Raw genomic sequence first — 17,195 nt, forward strand, 5'->3', positions numbered from 1 at the left:
ACTGTGCGAATATTGAATGTTGATGACACTTCAGACGGCTTTTGGGCCAGACCCAAGCTGGAAGGACATTCTGTAAAAATGCAGATAGACACAGGTTCAAAAGCATCATTAGTGTCATATGATGTTTACAGGAAGTTTCTGAAGCACCTTCCACTCCAACCTTCTGACACAGTTTTTAAAGGGTACATTGGACATTGAGTGCAGATTAAAGGAATGACAGAGGTGACTGTTCAGTGCAATGACCAAACTGCCAAGCTGCCAGTGTACGTTACCCAGAAGAACTGTCCTGCCATAATGGGGCGTGAGTGGCTCAAAAGAATCAGACTCAACTGGCAGGAAGTAAGGAAGCTGTCACATGGTTCCACTCAGCTGCAGGCTATCCTGGAAAAGCACAAGGAAGTTTTTCGTGAGGAGTTGGACAGCATGAAAAAAATTACAGTGAAGCTGCATGTCAAACCTGACAGCAAACCAGCGTTCATGAAGGCTAGGCCGGTGCCATACACCATTCAGCCCAAGGTGGAGGCTGACCTGAACGCGCTGGTCAAGAATGGAGTTCTGGAGCCTGTGACGACAAGCGAGTGGGCCACGCCCATCGTCCCAGTTCCGAAAAAGGACGGAGGACCTCCGTCCTCTCATGACCATCTTTGGACCTCACACGGGGATTCCATCCCTTGCTGCGGCTCGTCTGCAGAGGTGGGCATTGCTGTTGTCTGGACATTCGTATGACATAAAGTATCGCAAGTCAGAGTCTCACTGCAATGCCGATGGTTTATCCAGGTTACCACTTCATGTCAAGAAACCGGACTCAGACACTGTGGAGATTCTCTACTTCAGAGAGGTAGAAAAAGCACCTGTTTCAGCTGTGCAGGTAAAGAAAGCGACCAGAAATGACCCTGTGTTGTCGGCAGTGATGGACTTGATCATCAATGGTCTTCCTGCTGGTGATGATGCAAACCTAAAGCCCTTCCTTGGAAAGCGGGTGGAACTTTCTGTTCAGTCGGGGTGTTTGCTGTGGGGGAGGAGAATCATTATTCCCCTGTCACTCCAAACAAAAATGTTACAGCAACTCCATACAGGACACAGTGGAATAGTGAGAATGAAGGAAATAGCAAGAAGCTATTTTTGGTGGCCAAAGATGGACAAACAGATTGAAGTGATGGCTAAAAGCTGTTCATCTTGTCACCAGGTCCAAAACAACCCACCATTAGCTCCTCTTCACCCCTGGGAGTTCCCACAGGAACCATGGCATCGTGTGCACATTGACTTTGCAGGTCCGTATGAGGACAGAATGTTTCTTGTGGCTGTTGATACGCACAGTAAATGGCCTGAAGTGACTATCATGAAATCAACCACCACGGAGAAGACCATAGAGGCACTGGGAGAAATGTTCTGTAGGTTTGGATCTCCTACACATCTAGTTTCTGACAATCGACCTCAACTGGTTTCACAGGAAATGGAGGCTTTTCTGCAAGCGAATGGAGTGCAACACATTACATCAGCTCCATACCACCCTGCAACAAACGGCCTTGCAGAAAGGTTTGTTCAGACAATGAAACATGCACTGAAAGCCTCACAAGGTCAAGGAACACTTCATCAGAGGCTGCACAAATTTCTGCTTAACTACTGTAACAGTCCACATGCAACCACAAAGACATCTCCTGCCAACCTGATGTTCAAGAGAGGTCTGCGCACGACCTTTGATCTCTTGAAACCATCAGCAGTGAAAGACACTGTACAAAAACAAGAGAAACAAATGATGTACAGGGTTCAACAGGGCAAGGAGAGAGTTTTCAGCTCCGGTGAATCTGTGCTTGCCAGGAACTACAGAGCTGAACCTAAGTGGGTTCCTGCAACTGTTATTGCACAAACTGGACCAGTTTCATACACAGGACAAGTTGCTGATAGTGTTTGGAGAAGGCACGTGGATCAACTTCTACTTCACCAGTGTCTGCAGAACGGTCTTTTGAAGATCCTAAGGAAGCACTCATCAACTCATCAGTTTATCCACCAGTGCAAGTAAAGAAGTCCATCACATCAGGGACAACATGACTGGAAAAGAGACTGAGATATCTTCTGCTGGGCGGCACGGTGGTGTAGTGGTTAGCGCTGTCGCCTCACAGCAAGAAGGTCCTGGGTTCGAGCCCCGGGGCCGGCGAGGGCCTTTCTGTGTGGAGTTTGTATGTTCTCCCCGTGTCCGCGTGGGTTTCCTCCGGGTGCTCCGGTTTCCCCCACAGTCCAAAGACATGCAGGTTAGGTTAACTGGTGACTCTAAATTGACCGTAGGTGTGAATATGAGTGTGAATGGTTGTCTGTGTCTATGTGTCAGCCCTGTGATGACCTGGCGACTTGTCCAGGGTGTACCCCGCCTTTCGCCCGTAGTCAGCTGGGATAGGCTCCAGCTCGCCTGCGACCCTGTAGAAGGATAAAGCGGCTAGAGATAATGAGATGAGATGAGATGAGATGAGATATCTTCTGCTGCATCAGTGCCAGAAGCAGACTCTACACCAGAGAACACAGAGACTGATGTTTCTACAGACCGTAGATACCGCACCAGAGAGCACCAGGTCTCCTGTTCATCTGAGTTATTAAGTTATGCCGCTTTTCCACTACAAATGGGGCTGAGCCGTGCCGTGCCGAGTTGGGCTGAGTCGAGCTGAGCGAGGCTGTTGGAGTTGCATTTCGACTACAACCGCGCTGAACCATGCTGGCTGGAAGTGGGTGGACACATTGGGTGGAGTTAGCGAAAGTGGATGGATGTCACGTGATGTCATTAGGTGGCGCAAACAGTGACATCAGTGAGCTTTTAAGCGGTAGTCTCACGACCCGAATAGTAAACAATAAACATGGAGGACATGGAGTCGTTAGTGTTGCTGGTCTTGGTGCTGTGGCTTGTTGTCACCGACAACGCCAACAGATACTGGCAAGAGCGTATAGATGAGGCGAGGCGCATAAGGCTTCAGAAATTCTCGTAATTCGTAATTCTTCTTCTTCCGGGTTTACGGTGTTTACAGATCCCAGCGTGCTCGCGGGGCGTGTGTGGGCATGTGAGGACACTCCTCCTCACCAATCAGTGCACAGGGGAGTGTCTGCTCACGCCCCCAGCCTCACTCGGCTCGCTTTGGCTCGCTTCAGCCCCACTCCAAAACGGTGTGAGTTTTAGGGGCTAAGCAGGGCTGAAGCGAGCCGAGTCGTGCTGTTCTTTGGTAGTTGAAACGCGAGCCGTGTCGGGCTGAAGTGAGCTGAAGTGAGCTGAAAAAGGGTAGTGGAAAAGGGCCATTAGAGTACCTGACCCATGTCAATGGGGCAGAATAATCACCATGGGTCATGGGGGGGGTTGAGGTAGTTTACCCTCGCTTCCAAGTTAAGACATTTATAAGGAAAAAAAGAATTATTAAAACAGAAAGTTGTTGTTGTAACTAGTTGAACAAATGAAGAGAATGGGGAAATGTTTTTGGATATTGTTACTGTCATGTTATTACAGTGAAGACAGAAGAATTTGAATAGACACTCGCCTGTTTTCTGTAGCACATCCTTTGTAAGAGGGGAGGAGGTGTTGTGTATTTTGGGTTACAATAGGACCCGTAGTTGACATGCACCTGGTGCATGTTGGGTAACCTTCAATGTTGTTGTTGTTGTCAGAGTAGCCATGGGCTAGTATGTTATGCCGCCGTCAATAAACCTTTAACATTACATTGTGGTCCGAGAAATCATTGTTATATTTAGTAACACAACGGTGAAGGATATAACAGGCGTTTGGCAGCCTCTCTTATCTAGAGCAATGTACAACACACCCAGAGCAGCCTGGAAAGCAGTTGGAGGTTAAGTGTCTTGCTCAAGGGCACTTTAGCCATTCCTGTTGGTCTAGGGAATCAAACTGGTGACCTTTTGGTCCCAAAGCGGCTTCTTAACCAAGTTGGAGATTTGATTAATTATAATTTAATTCTGTTTAACTGGTTAGAAGAAGGTATATAGATACAGACACATACAGTAGTGTCTCTGGGAAGTGTAAACAATTCATACAGTTAGCTTGCACTGATCATCTGCTAATAAAGCTAAGAAGTAATGTCCAGCATACTCCAAGGCGATGTGCTTGCACCCTATCTCTTTATCATAGTGATCGACTGGGTAATGCGAAATGCCAAAATTGAAGATCTGGATTTCATTACACACAAAAAACAATCTCGTAGACATCTGGAAAAGAAGATCGGGGATATGAAGTATGCTGACGATATTGTCTTACTTGAGAACATGGTTGAGAATGCTCAAAAACAACTTGATGCATTGGCCTCTGCCGCTAAAGAAGTTGGACTTGTCATCAACACAGAGAAAACAAAAGTCTTGGCAAAATCCATTAGCCAACCAACCATCAAGCTAGAGGCAAATACTCTAGAAGTAGTGGATGATTTCCAATACCTTGGTACGTTTGTGAATGATACTCTCTGATTTCAAGCACTGCAGGCCTAAAGCATGGTCAGCCTTTTGGAAGTTCAAAAACATCTGGCAATCCAAAGCTCACATCAGCCTCAAAGTAAAGCTCTTTAATGCTTCTGTTCTCAGTGTCCTCTTATACAATACAGAATTGTATATAATCAGTGAGTCTCCTGAGAAGAAGATCAATGTCTTCGAATAATTTTGAACATCAGCAAAAGAAATCACATCACCAACAACTGTATATACCAGCAGACAGGAACGAGACCCCTGATAGAGACAGTAATTCATTGTCAGCTGTCTTTTGTTGGTCACTCAATCAGGAGGAATGGATGCGATCTCATCCAACAGTACTGTCTGGATGTTCCATCTCATGGTCATCGAAGCAGAGGAAGACAGAACTCAGACTACTTGCAACACTTTGCCAAACTTCTAAACAACGATGTCATGCTGGATGAGAGGGAAGTGCAAATTGCTGCCAAGGATCGGGTTTTGTAGAGATCAAAAGTTAAAGCCACCTCATGTTTCTCTACCACAACACTGTAAACCCGAATAAGTTGAGTTTACTTAAAAAAATTGAGGAAAGTGGTTGCCTTAAAAAAAATAAGTAATTATTAATGATTGAATTGAGTACCTTAAACTTACAATCTTCTGGTAAGTTTAAGGTACTCAATTCAATCATTAATAATTATTTATTTTTTTAAGGCAACCACTTTCCTCAATTTTTTTAAGTAAACTCAACTTATTCGGGTTTACAGTGAAGATGAGACAGCCGACCAAGAAGAATGTAAATCAAGTAAACAATTTTCACACTTATCATCATACATTGGAGTAAATATTGTGTTGTATGCTTTAAATTTTGGCTCCTATCATCGGAACTGTAACCTGTGCATCCATAAGCGAGAAGCTACAGGCCATGTGAGTGACATGAGCAATGCATACGAGTGTGAACTGACAAATGGAGTCTCATACACCATGCATCTTTTACCTCACAGCTAAACAGAGCTCATCCCAGCATGGGTAATGAGTGAAGGATCATGAAATTTTCCTTTTTTTTTTTTGCTGGCACATTTTACTCTGTAATCGAGTTAAGTGATTCTTTTTTCTTTTTTTAGTGTCTACAGCTAAAAGTTGTAATTAGTCTGTATAAGTTCTCAGTTATTAGCTGATGCTGTGATTCAGGATGGGATATTTCTGGGAGAAAGCTGCTTGCCTTTGTTTTAGCTCATGAGACTTACTGAATCAAGACAAAGGATTTTGTTTGTGATGAATGTACATTCCTGTCGCAGTGGTTGTCGATGCTATGCTGAACAGAAAATGCTTTTTTATGATTATTTGTACAACCAGCTGATCAATAAGTCCATCCTATTTGTCCTTGACTTTGTACAAAACAGCTGGTTTGGATATTTGAATGACACAACACAGGGCTGGGCATCGATCAGAGAGTTTGTTGGGTTCAGATTTGGTATTCATCACAGATACAGACAGACACAGGGGTATTGATCAGCTTGCTCATGAAGGAGATTAGATCGCAGTGGGAGGTGAGGATGACTGAAACATTGACAATATGATCAAGCACACTGGACTTGACCTGTAGAAGTGTGTGTATGGACAGACATGGTGGAAGATATGTTCATTGTTTTTGAATGTAGGATAAAATCTGAGATGCTGCTTTTAGATTCTTTCCAAAACACGTATCAACTCAGATGTTCAGATGTATTGTATAAGCATCCAGCAGACGGTAATATATTCAGATCGATACTTCTGTGCAACAACAATCTCTGAGTGAGTAAACACTGGAGCCTGGAAGAAGATGCATGAAGCAGGACAGAGGGAAAATAAGGGGGAAGAAATGAATAATAACTGAAGAGTAAGCAAGGAGAAGTGAAGGTTGCTCACTCTGTTGAGATGTATGTAGAAGATAAAGTGTGGGTGACGAGGGAATACGGTGGGTTAGAGAGGCACGCTTGAGGAGTGGCAGGCCCCTGCAGTGGTCCTGTTGCTAGGGAACGATGTATGAGTTGTTGCCAGGCAACAACGCTGAACTGGGAGAGACTGCAGCAGTGGTGGGGAGTGGGTGAGGAGCAATGAGGGAGGCAGTTTCCATGGAAACCATTCAGACTCAGAGAGAAAGAGGAGAAGGATGGATCAGAGAGGAAAGCCTGGTGTTGTGGTGGAGTAAAGGGCTTAGGAGGAGAAACATATGCTTATTTAAGAAATAAGGAAGGGTTTAATGTAAATATTTGAATTCTTACATTACAAATCACACTGGCAAACATATATATATATATATATATATATATATATATATATATATATATATATATATATATATATATATTATAGAGCATCTAGGTGCCAAAAATGGCGCTATCATCAGTTTTAACCTAGTACATCTGCTTACCGTGGTATCCTTCATACTGAGATTTATGGGAAGCAGTTCAACAGCACATCTCTGCAAGGAGAGATGTGGAAAAAAAAACTGTGATGGATTAGTTATGTTTGACAAAAGCCTGGCAAATCTTTATCAGCTTGGACGCTGGCGGCATTGTCTCACACCTGGAGCACATTCACACTAAACTGGCAGGAACGCATTGAGCAGCCAGACAGCAACAGAACAAGTGATGTGATATGAAGAGAAAGGTTGGCAGTGAGTTAGAAAGAACACACACACAGATGGTGTCATTGTCAAAATTAAAACTTGTAATCGGGCAAAAAATTTTCTGCACCAATAAACGAGCCATAAATTTATTTATTTATTTATTTATTTATTGAAAGGAATAAATCCTGATTCTTCAATCAGTATAAATCTCTAAAACAATGCAATATTGTCAATATTAGTATTAATATGGAGACAATACCCAATTTCAAATGGCTTGGAAAGGTGGGGTGGTATTTATTTATTTGATTTTTTTTTTTTTACAAGTGGGCTCTGGATCATTTTGTAATGAACAATATTGAGCAACGTGTGATCATATACAATAATGAAATTGACATTTTAAGACAAATTGGAACATATTTATTTTATATTAATGTTGATTGTTTCTTACTACTTTCACCAAACCTATCTTTTGTGATCAGTATGAGTGAATATAACAAGAGGTTTTGAGTCACTGGTGTTGAGTCTTCACTGGTACAGGCTGTGTTGAATTAAGGATTGAATTAACATTTCTGAATCCCTAATTCTGCAGCCTTACAGACTTGATAAAAATGAGGACAAGTGCACCATTTGGGACAGAGAGCATGTCACAGGGGAAATCTAAACAATATCATCCATCATAACAATCTATGACAAGTTACCTTTCCATGACAAGTTACTTATGCTCAACTTTCTCTCTCTCTCTCACACACACAGATGGAGAGGCTGAAGGACAGCTCTCTCCTCCTGTCGGAGCTGGAATCAACAGTAATAGCTGGAGCTTCCGTTATGGTGCTGGACCAGGCTATGGTCCTCCACAGGCCCTGAAGCCAGGTGAGATCCCTCCTGAAGCCTTCATCATTCCTGGCTCACCTGCAATCATCTCCATCCGGCAAGACCCAGGAGCCATGGATGACAAGGGAGACTTTATTAGCTTTGGCAAGAAAGAGGATCCCAAGAAGAAGAAAAAGAAGAAGAAGGACAAAAAGGACAAAAAGGAAAAGGGCAAAGATGATGGCGAGGAGTAAAGTAGAAATGTACTTCCTGAACTCATAAAAATGAAAAATCAAGAAAAATCTGAAAGGAAATACAGCATAGAGAGGAGAGCCCTTTAACTGCAGCTCTCACTATAGGGAGATTGATTTGCCAGCCCCACCCTGTGCTAATCATTCTCTTTTCTCTTTGTACCCAACCTCAAATGACCCCTATCCTTAAACCACGATGGCTCCCAGGAAGCAATAATTGGCTATTTCACTACTTGGTGTGTTCAGAGCGTTTCTAAGAGGCATTATTTAAATCTAAAACCAACACATTACGGCATTTATTCCAACGTATGATATATAAATTGCATCTTATATCCATGGGCCTAATATATGTGAGGGGGCAATCTGTTATTCTGGACATCCTCATGACTCTTTTGCTATGCCAGGAATCTGTACTGTAAATGGCCAAAAGGTATTTGAATGAGATATAATCTGGTCAGCATTATGGATGTGTGATGTAGAGGAAAACCACTTCAGGGGTAGTACAATAGTCATGTTTTTAAAATGAGTAATTTCAGTGTTTGTGCTCAGAGAGCCTCCTGCTGCCTTTGAGTGGCACAGTAATGCTGAAAACTCACGTGCTTTACTTGGTGGTGCAAAAAATAAAAATAAAAATAAAACTACCTACAACTCCAAAACTGAAATTTTAATTCTTCTTAACTTCAAACCAATACTTCTAAACATAAAAACTTGATCCATATGTTGTATTCATGGTCAGATCAGTCAAGTAGAATCCACTGTCCAGGACCTCAATATATTAGTAGACGATGTAAGAGCACAGCCTCTTGTGTAAAAGAGACAGGAATGTTGTTTGTTGCTTCATTTCAAACCAAGTCTGGTAAACTTTAGTCTCTGACGTGACTCACTGCTCAGTGCACCAGAGTTCTAGCTTTCAGTGCTTGTAATTTTTTGCTCACTCTCACTCTCTCAGTCCTCCTCCATGTTTACAGCTGTGCACAACCACAACTGCCCTCTTGTGGTCATGATGTGGGACTGAATAAAGGAGATAAGAGACTCTGACTCGTAACCTCTGCACTCAGATCAGGCCTCAGCACTGTTACTGGAACTTTCTATCCTTCCCCAGGGAGCATAAGCACACGAACCATGTCCATCCGGGTAAAGCAAGTGCTCAAGCAGCAGTGAAAAGTATCTTGACTTGTACTTTTGAGGAGGTTGTGTAGACGTACATTTTCAATTTTGAAGAGTGTGGTTTGGTGTATAGAAATGTGAAGACAGCTGAATACAGTAATAAACCAAGCTGAGCTGCATGATAGCACTGCAGAACTCAGCAGAAGGTTTCATGTGTATGATTTTTTTTCATTTTTTAAAGGATTCGTGATGCCTGTAATTTTTTTTTAATTTCATTTTAATTTTTAAAATTTTACTTTCCTTTGTCTTGGCAGTAGGGCTATTGATCAAGGTATAGGATGGATGTTAGTGCTGCTATAATTGATAACACACACACACACACACACACACACACACACACACACACACACACACACACACACACACACACACACACACACACAACAGCCTTCTTCAGGTGTGGTTTAGTGCTGTCAGATCACTAAGTGACTGCTTGCATGTGATACACAGATAAAACAAACTATATATAGTGATCGATAGACAGATAGATATGCTTTTCAGATTTATTTTTAACCATTTCTCTTGTAATTAGAGACATGCATCGTCTCTAGCGAAACACGTAGACATATATCTAATTGCTCTTTCAGATTCAGTTGTATGCAAAACCAATAGGGGAACAATGTTGACCCCATGACATCAACCTTATCCTGAACATTCTAGATAAATGTATTGCTGTAGTGTTATGCTATAATTCTTTTTTATAACCACAAATATATTTGAATTGATGAACAAAGAAAGTAATGTGGAACTGCTTCATATATCCCCTTCTATGATATTAAACTTGTTTTCCATTAAAACTTTAAAAAATCGCAATAAAAATATCAAAATGATAAATGCAAAAAGAAAAAAAAAACAGTCGATGTACTCTGCTTATGTGTAGTGAATGTTTATTAAGTCGATCAGTGCTGAGATGGCACTTTGCTCTTGACTTAACAGTGCAACTCTATGGAACAATCTTTTTTTGTACACCTGCTCATCAGTGTAGTCGTGAAATAGTATTTTTTCTTTTATTTTTCCCTTTTTATATCACTTTATGAAATCTGTTAACGTGTTTTGTTTATAAACCACAAATAAATTCTTTTCATAAGTACCACCAATTGTTCATGTACTTTTTTTCCTGTTTGTTTTAATTTAATTTTATTTCATTTTTTGTGTATTATAGTCAAAAAATGTTTCTATTGGAAAGCAGAACGTCAGGTGGATCGCTTAGTTAAAAACATGCAATAATAAAACAAACAGAAAAAAAAACCAGTCACAGCTGTGCTTGTGAATAAATATTCCATTTTATGGAGTCAGAAGAAACAGGCAGATGGTGAAACAGATTTAATCCTGCACTTTATGCACTGGAGCAAAACATGACCTTACAATACCAGTGCTCTGACAACAGAAGCAACTTCGCTTAACAAGCTGAGAGGCTGCAATGATGAGATATGAAATCATACGAAAATATGAAATTATCTCATCTCATTTTTATATATCTGTTTATAAATACATAAACTGGCTTAAACCAAATCTAATGAAGGGCAGACAGCACTTTTTGAAAATACTGCTTTGATTTTTTTTTTTGATATCACATACAGGGAGTTCTTATTTGTTTTGTCTCATACTTGTTTTTTTTTTAATATTTAGTCTGTGGCTTGAGTGTTAGACACCTCACAGTATTAGAGTTTAATGTATGAAGGGATCATGACTGTAAAATTTAAGTGCAACCATTATTAACCTTCCTGAATACTGAACAACACTGATAATAAATTGCACACACACACACACACACACACACACACACACACACACACACACACACACACACACACACACACACACACACACACACACACACACACACACAAAATATATTTTTTTAAAACATGGGTCATTTCTGTGAGTGCCCTTGCACTGTTGTGGAGTTTAATGCTGCTTAGCATTGTTCAAATCTTGCACGAAACCAATTCCCAGGTATGACACCAAAAGTGCAAATGTCTGGCATCTGGACAGAAATAAACATTGTAGGTTTTGATGCAATACTGAGCTTTGTGGATCGTTTTTTTCCTTTCATTTAATTATCTTGAAATTTTTACAGTATTTTTCCCCTATTATACATTCTGAAAATCTAATAGATACTATGGGTTTATTTTGTGTGTTCTTTAAACTCACTCACTCACTCACTCACTCACTCACTCACTCACTTAGAAACAAACAAGACCAAAAGTCAACCTTTATTCCTTTTGGGAATATTGAGCATGAATATGAACATGTTTATGACATCTATCCAAAAGAAAATGGACCATAAATTTTATGGTATACTGTAAATATTAAATGCAGTAAAATATTTTCCTGTTTGAAATATTATTAAAAGGATATTCATCATCAAAATGAATAATATTCAGATGGAAAGATGGACTGGTACAATCCCACCCCCCTTCGTGTGACGTTTCCATCTCTTTGTCTTTTCGTCGCTATCTGTGGTGCTGAAAGGCCATTGACAAAGGCTGATCAGAAAGCAGTCCTAAAAGAGCACGCTCCTCCCCTTACTCTCTTTGTTTATTTGTTTTATTACCGTCAAGTAAACATATTTAATCGACAAAATTTGACTAATATTTCACTTTAATAGATTTCCTTTCTTTATTTCTTCTTTAAAACCACAGTACCAGTGCACATTCTTGATTTGCCTCACAGTGTCGCTCTTCACCAATTTTCAATTCTCTGCTGTAGAAACACACCCATTCATGCATTTTTTTAAGGGACAATGCAATGATACTTGCACCACTAAACAAGTCAAGTACGCTGATCTACGTGTGCTTTTTGTTGAATTAACTGGAGATAATATTCAAATTAAAGACCAACCAGAATTAATATTTTCTATCTGGGACACACAAGTATGTCGAAAAGGATTACAGTGTTTTCTTTCTGGATAATTCCAGGCCTACTTTATTCATTCTTCAGCTCCGTCGTTGTGGCAGACATTCGTTATTCTGTCCCAGAGGAATCAAAGACAACATACGTAATCGGAAGCTTAAGCAAAGATCTTAATCTGGATGTTAAAGGTTTCAGATCACGCAAAGCGAGACTGGATTACCAGGGTGAAGCCCGTTATTGTGGAGTGGACCTTGATTCTGGACATATTGTTGTTTTGGAAAGAATCGACCGAGAGGCGCTGTGTGGAACAACGACGTCTTGTGTTTTGCATTTTGAATTTATTCTCGAAAATCCTTTAGAGCTTCACAATGTGATTGTAGAGGTGCAGGACATTAACGACAACACGCCCGTCTTCCCAAAGGACTCGATCAAGCTTGAGATTAGCGAGATTGCTTTGATTGGCAGCAAATTTCAAATCGCGAGAGCCAGAGATCTCGATGTGGGAGTAAATTCAGTTCAAAATTATATCCTCAGTCAAAACGTGCATTTCGATATTGATGCAAGATCGAGTCAAGACAGGTATGTGGACATTATTTTGAAAAGCAGCCTTGATCGAGAGAAAAAAGCTGAACACTCTTTGATGCTGACTGCCGTGGATGGCGGAAATCCACCTCGATCTGGTTCCGTAGTTATTCAAATTTTGGTTCAGGATGCCAACGATAATGCTCCGATTTTTTCTCAGCCTCTATATAGGGCTCAATTGTTTGAAAATGCAGCTCCTGGGTCGTCCGTTATTAAAATATTGGCGATTGATGAGGATGAAGGAGTGAATGGGCAATTAGCGTATTATATTAACCACCTCTCGGAGAGTACAAAAAATATACTTCAGATTGATGAAAAAAATGGGGAGCTTTTGGTTAAAGGAAAACTGGACCATGAAATCGCATCCTCGTATGAGATAGAAATCCAGGCAGAAGATGGCGGAGGACAAACAGGGCACTGCAAGGTGGTAATTGAAATACTGGATGTTAACGATAATGCGCCGGTGATAACAGTAAAATCTTTTATGAACCCAATTCCAGAAAACATCGCTGTTGGCTCAGAAGTCGGCATAATAAATGTAAAGGACCAAGACTCTGGTGAAAATAGCAGACTCAGTTGTTCTATTCCCACTAATTTACCATTCAAATTACAACCATCGATTAAGAACTATTTCACAGTAATTACTACAGCATCATTGGATCGCGAGCAAATCGATGAGTATAATGTTACAATCACAGCATCTGATGGAGGGACACCTTCTCTGTTCTCAACTACAAGCTTGAATATCAAAGTAGCAGACATAAATGACAATTTTCCTGTATTTGAGCAGCAAACATACAGCGCACACATAGCTGAAAATAATAAACCAGGAACCTCTATTAGTTCTGTTAGTGCAAGAGACCCAGACTGGAGGCAGAACGGTACAGTGCTGTATTCTCTGGTGCCCAGTGAGATAAACGGTGTTGCAGTGTCCTCCTTTTTATCCATTAACTCAGATTCAGGAGTGATCCATGCTGTGAGGTCATTTGACTATGAAAAGTTCAGAAACTTTAAAGTCCAGGTTGTAGCCAGAGACAATGGTTCTCCTCCACTCAGCAGCAACGTGACTGTGAGTGTGTTCATCTCAGATGAGAATGATAACTCTCCACAGATATTATACCCTGCTCCAGAGGGAAAGTCTTTCATGACCGAGATGGTCCCTAAAGCTGCTCTCTCTGGCTCTCTGGTCTCCAAAGTGATTGCTGTGGATGCCGACTCTGGACAGAATGCGTGGCTGTCGTATCAGATTGTCAAATCTACTGATCCGGGACTTTTCACTATCGGTGTCCATAGTGGAGAGATCAGGGCTCAGAGGGACATTACTGACTCCGACAGCATGAAGCAGAACCTCGTTATCTCGGTGAAAGATAACGGACAGCCACTTCTTTCTGCTACCTGTTCTGTATATTTACTTATTTCTGATAATCTTGCTGAAGTTCCAGAACTCAAAGAGATGTCTTATGAGGAGAGCAATTCCAAACTGACCTTTTATTTGATCATTGCACTCGTTTCCGTGTCCACCTTCTTCCTGACCTTCATTATTCTGATCCTGGCTGTGAGGTTTTGCCACAGGAGAAAGCCCAGACTGTTGTTTGATGGAGCAGTCGCCATTCCCAGCACGTATCTCCCTCCCAACTATGCAGAGGTGGAGGGAGCTGGAACTCTCTGCAGTTCTTACAATTATGACACGTATCTAACAACAGGATCACACACCAGTGACTTCAAGTTCATCACATCTTACAATGACAGCACTCTGACTGCTGGTGAAACTCTGAAGAAGAGTCCAGATGACTCTAATATGATCAGTCTTTCACAAACAGGCGAAACCCTTGAGGTAAGATCAGTATTTTTTTTTTTAGTTTTCCCAGCAGCAACTTTGTCAAATTACTTATATTATGAAACAAGCCTGGCAAATCCATGACAGTAATACACTGTGAAGCTTTGAAACAGACTAAAGATGAACGTGTTTTCTGATGAGGTCTCACCGATGAGGTTATCCGAAGCTAAGAAAATATTTGTTTGTTAAATATTTTACAGAGTTTTATTCCCTGCTCTATTAGATTAGCTTCACCTTTATTGTCATTGTGCAGAGTACAGGTACAAAACCCATGAAATGCAGTTAACATCTGACCAGAAGTGCAAAATAGAGTATTCTTTACAGATAAGTGCCAGAAGTAAAATAGCACAGCATAGTGATTTGATAGCTTACAGTGTTTAACAGTGGATATTATTATTATTATTATTATGGGGCGGCACGGTGGTGTAGTGGTTAGCGCTGTCGCCTCACAGCAAGAAGGTCCTGGGTTCGAGCCCCGGGGCCGGCGAGGGCCTTTCTGTGTGGAGTTTGCATGTTCTCCCCGTGTCCGCGTGGGTTTCCTCCGGGTGCTCCGGTTTCCCCCACAGTCCAAAGACATGCAGGTTAGGTTAACTGGTGACTCTAAATTGAGCGTAGGTGTGAGTGTGAATGGTTGTCTGTGTCTATGTGTCAGCCCTGTGATGACCTGGCGACTTGTCCAGGGTGTACCCCGCCTTTCGCCCATAGTCAGCTGGGATAGGATCCAGCTCGCCTGCGACCCTGTAGAACAGGATAAAGCGGCTAGAGATAATGAGATGAGATTATTATTACTATTATTATTATTATTATTTCAGCAAGTCAAAGGGATTCATTCATTCATTTTTTTTAAGCTACACAGGAAATTTGCCTGAGTAAAATTTGCTCAAATTGAAGAAAAATTTTAGAGAGGGACCAAATGTTATCTGGCGTAGGGTAAAATTTCTTCAATTTGAGTAAATTTTACTCAGGCAAATCTCCGGTGTAGGTTTAATTTAGCTTGACACCTAAGACTTACTGTGATCAAGTTCATAGAGTCTTGTATCTGTTCCTTTCAGGAAAAAGAAAATTAAATCATCCCTTAATTTTTCTAACTTTATTAAATAAACATTTTTTCATTATTATTATTATTATTATTATTATTATTATGTTTTATTATTTTACCTCAGGGACCGGGTCCAACCGGTGGACTTGAGGTCCCTTGAGGGGTTGGAGTTAAATGGAAAGCTCTCTCTTCAGGATATGAGCTGATCCTCGTAAGACAATCTTCTGGATTTCTTGAATGTCGTTTTCTCTGGGAATTTTGGTGATGTATTTATCCATACCCTTTTTCAAAAGCCCTAGGGCTCCTATTACAACCGGCAAAGTCTCAGTTTCCATCCTCCCACATCCGATTTATCTCTATCTCCAGGTCTTTATATTTTGACAGCTTTCTGGTGATTTTTGTAGAGGTGTTTTGATCTGATGCTGCTGCCATATCAATTATTAACCATTTTATCTCTTTATTGTCTTTGACGAAAATATCAGGTCTATTTTCTTTGATGTCACGATCAGTGTGGATGGACAGATCCCAGAGGATGGTAACATCTTGATTATCTGTGACAGTTTTTGGCTGATATTCATAGCGGAGTTCGGCCCGCGCGAGCGGAGCCACATAGGCATAGAGTGTGGATACATAAAGAAACCCATCTAGTTGTTTTCTGATGGTTTCGGTCCTGTGCGTGCCTGCCACCATACCAGTGTTAGGAATTATTACCAGTCATACACACCGCCTAGTGGCCAGTGTTAGTAATTACGAGTCATTCACACCGCCTAGTGGCCAGTGTTAGTAATTACTAGTCATATACACCACCTAGTGGCCAGTGTGAGTAATTACCAGTCATACACACCGCCGAGTGGCCAGTGTTAGCCGGTAAAGAAATAAAACAAAAGAGGCTGGCTATGATAAAAGAAAATTCTACAACCCAGAAACAGATGGGAGCTCCTCTTTTAGGCAGTGCCTAAATCTATATATTACCACTTATCAGATGTTTCAATTCCACACTTCTTGCATATATTCCAATGCCGCTGCCTTATCGTGCCGGTGAATATATTCTGTTTTTGCTAATTCTAGACAGCCGGACAGTATATGATTGATGGTTTCTTCGAACTTGCCACAGTTTCTGCACATTGGGTTGGTTCTGTCTTTAATGATATGATAATGATAAGATCTGGTGGAAAGACTCTGATCTTGTGCTGCAACTATCAGCCCCTCAAGTTCTAATTTTAATCCACTACCTCTTAGTCACTGATGAGTTTTACTGTTGGTCTACATCTGCCTCTTCTTCTTCTTCTTCTTCTTCTTCTTCTTCTTCTTCTTCTTCATTATTATTATTATGAAGAGGAGGAGGAGGAGATACGTAATTTATTGAGGTATGCTTCTTCGTGTTTCTGTCATCAGATATTACTCATGTAATCTGCCAAGGCTCAGCACCTCCATGAGTGGACAGCTATGATTCTATCTATGATTCTATCTATCTATCTATCTATCTATCTATCGTGCTGTTTTTTGTACCGTTTTCATTTCTCAGTAATTCATTTTCAGTGTAAGTTTTTACACAGAACACCACGCGTCGCTACTTGCCCGCTGAGATGAGAGAAATCTCTTTCTCCTCCCTCTGATTGAATA

At 41.0% G+C, this 17,195-nt stretch overlaps 2 protein-coding genes across 6 annotated transcripts in view; both read left to right on the plus strand.

The window, feature by feature from the left end:
• LOC132873161 (protocadherin alpha-C2-like) overlaps positions 1-10,351 on the plus strand; it is a 74,487-nt gene extending 64,136 nt beyond the window's left edge. For all 5 annotated transcript variants that reach the window (XM_060908465.1, XM_060908466.1, XM_060908463.1 and 2 more), the window contains exon 4: positions 7,784-10,351. In XM_060908465.1, coding sequence (XP_060764448.1) covers positions 7,784-8,094 — 311 coding nt within the window. In that variant the 3' untranslated portion in view covers positions 8,095-10,351. The remainder of the gene's footprint in view (positions 1-7,783) is intronic.
• Positions 10,352-12,136: 1,785 nt separating this feature from the next.
• On the plus strand, positions 12,137-17,188 carry LOC132873782 (putative protocadherin beta-18). The gene is made up of 2 exons (XM_060909585.1): positions 12,137-14,530; positions 17,129-17,188. The coding sequence occupies exons 1-2, from the start codon at positions 12,137-12,139 to the stop codon at positions 17,186-17,188; spliced, it is 2,454 nt and encodes an 817-aa protein (XP_060765568.1).
• The last annotated feature ends 7 nt before the right edge of the window (positions 17,189-17,195 follow it).

This window comes from Neoarius graeffei, chromosome 25, assembly GCF_027579695.1.
Source record: "Neoarius graeffei isolate fNeoGra1 chromosome 25, fNeoGra1.pri, whole genome shotgun sequence".
Taxonomy (NCBI): Eukaryota; Metazoa; Chordata; class Actinopteri; order Siluriformes; family Ariidae; genus Neoarius; species Neoarius graeffei.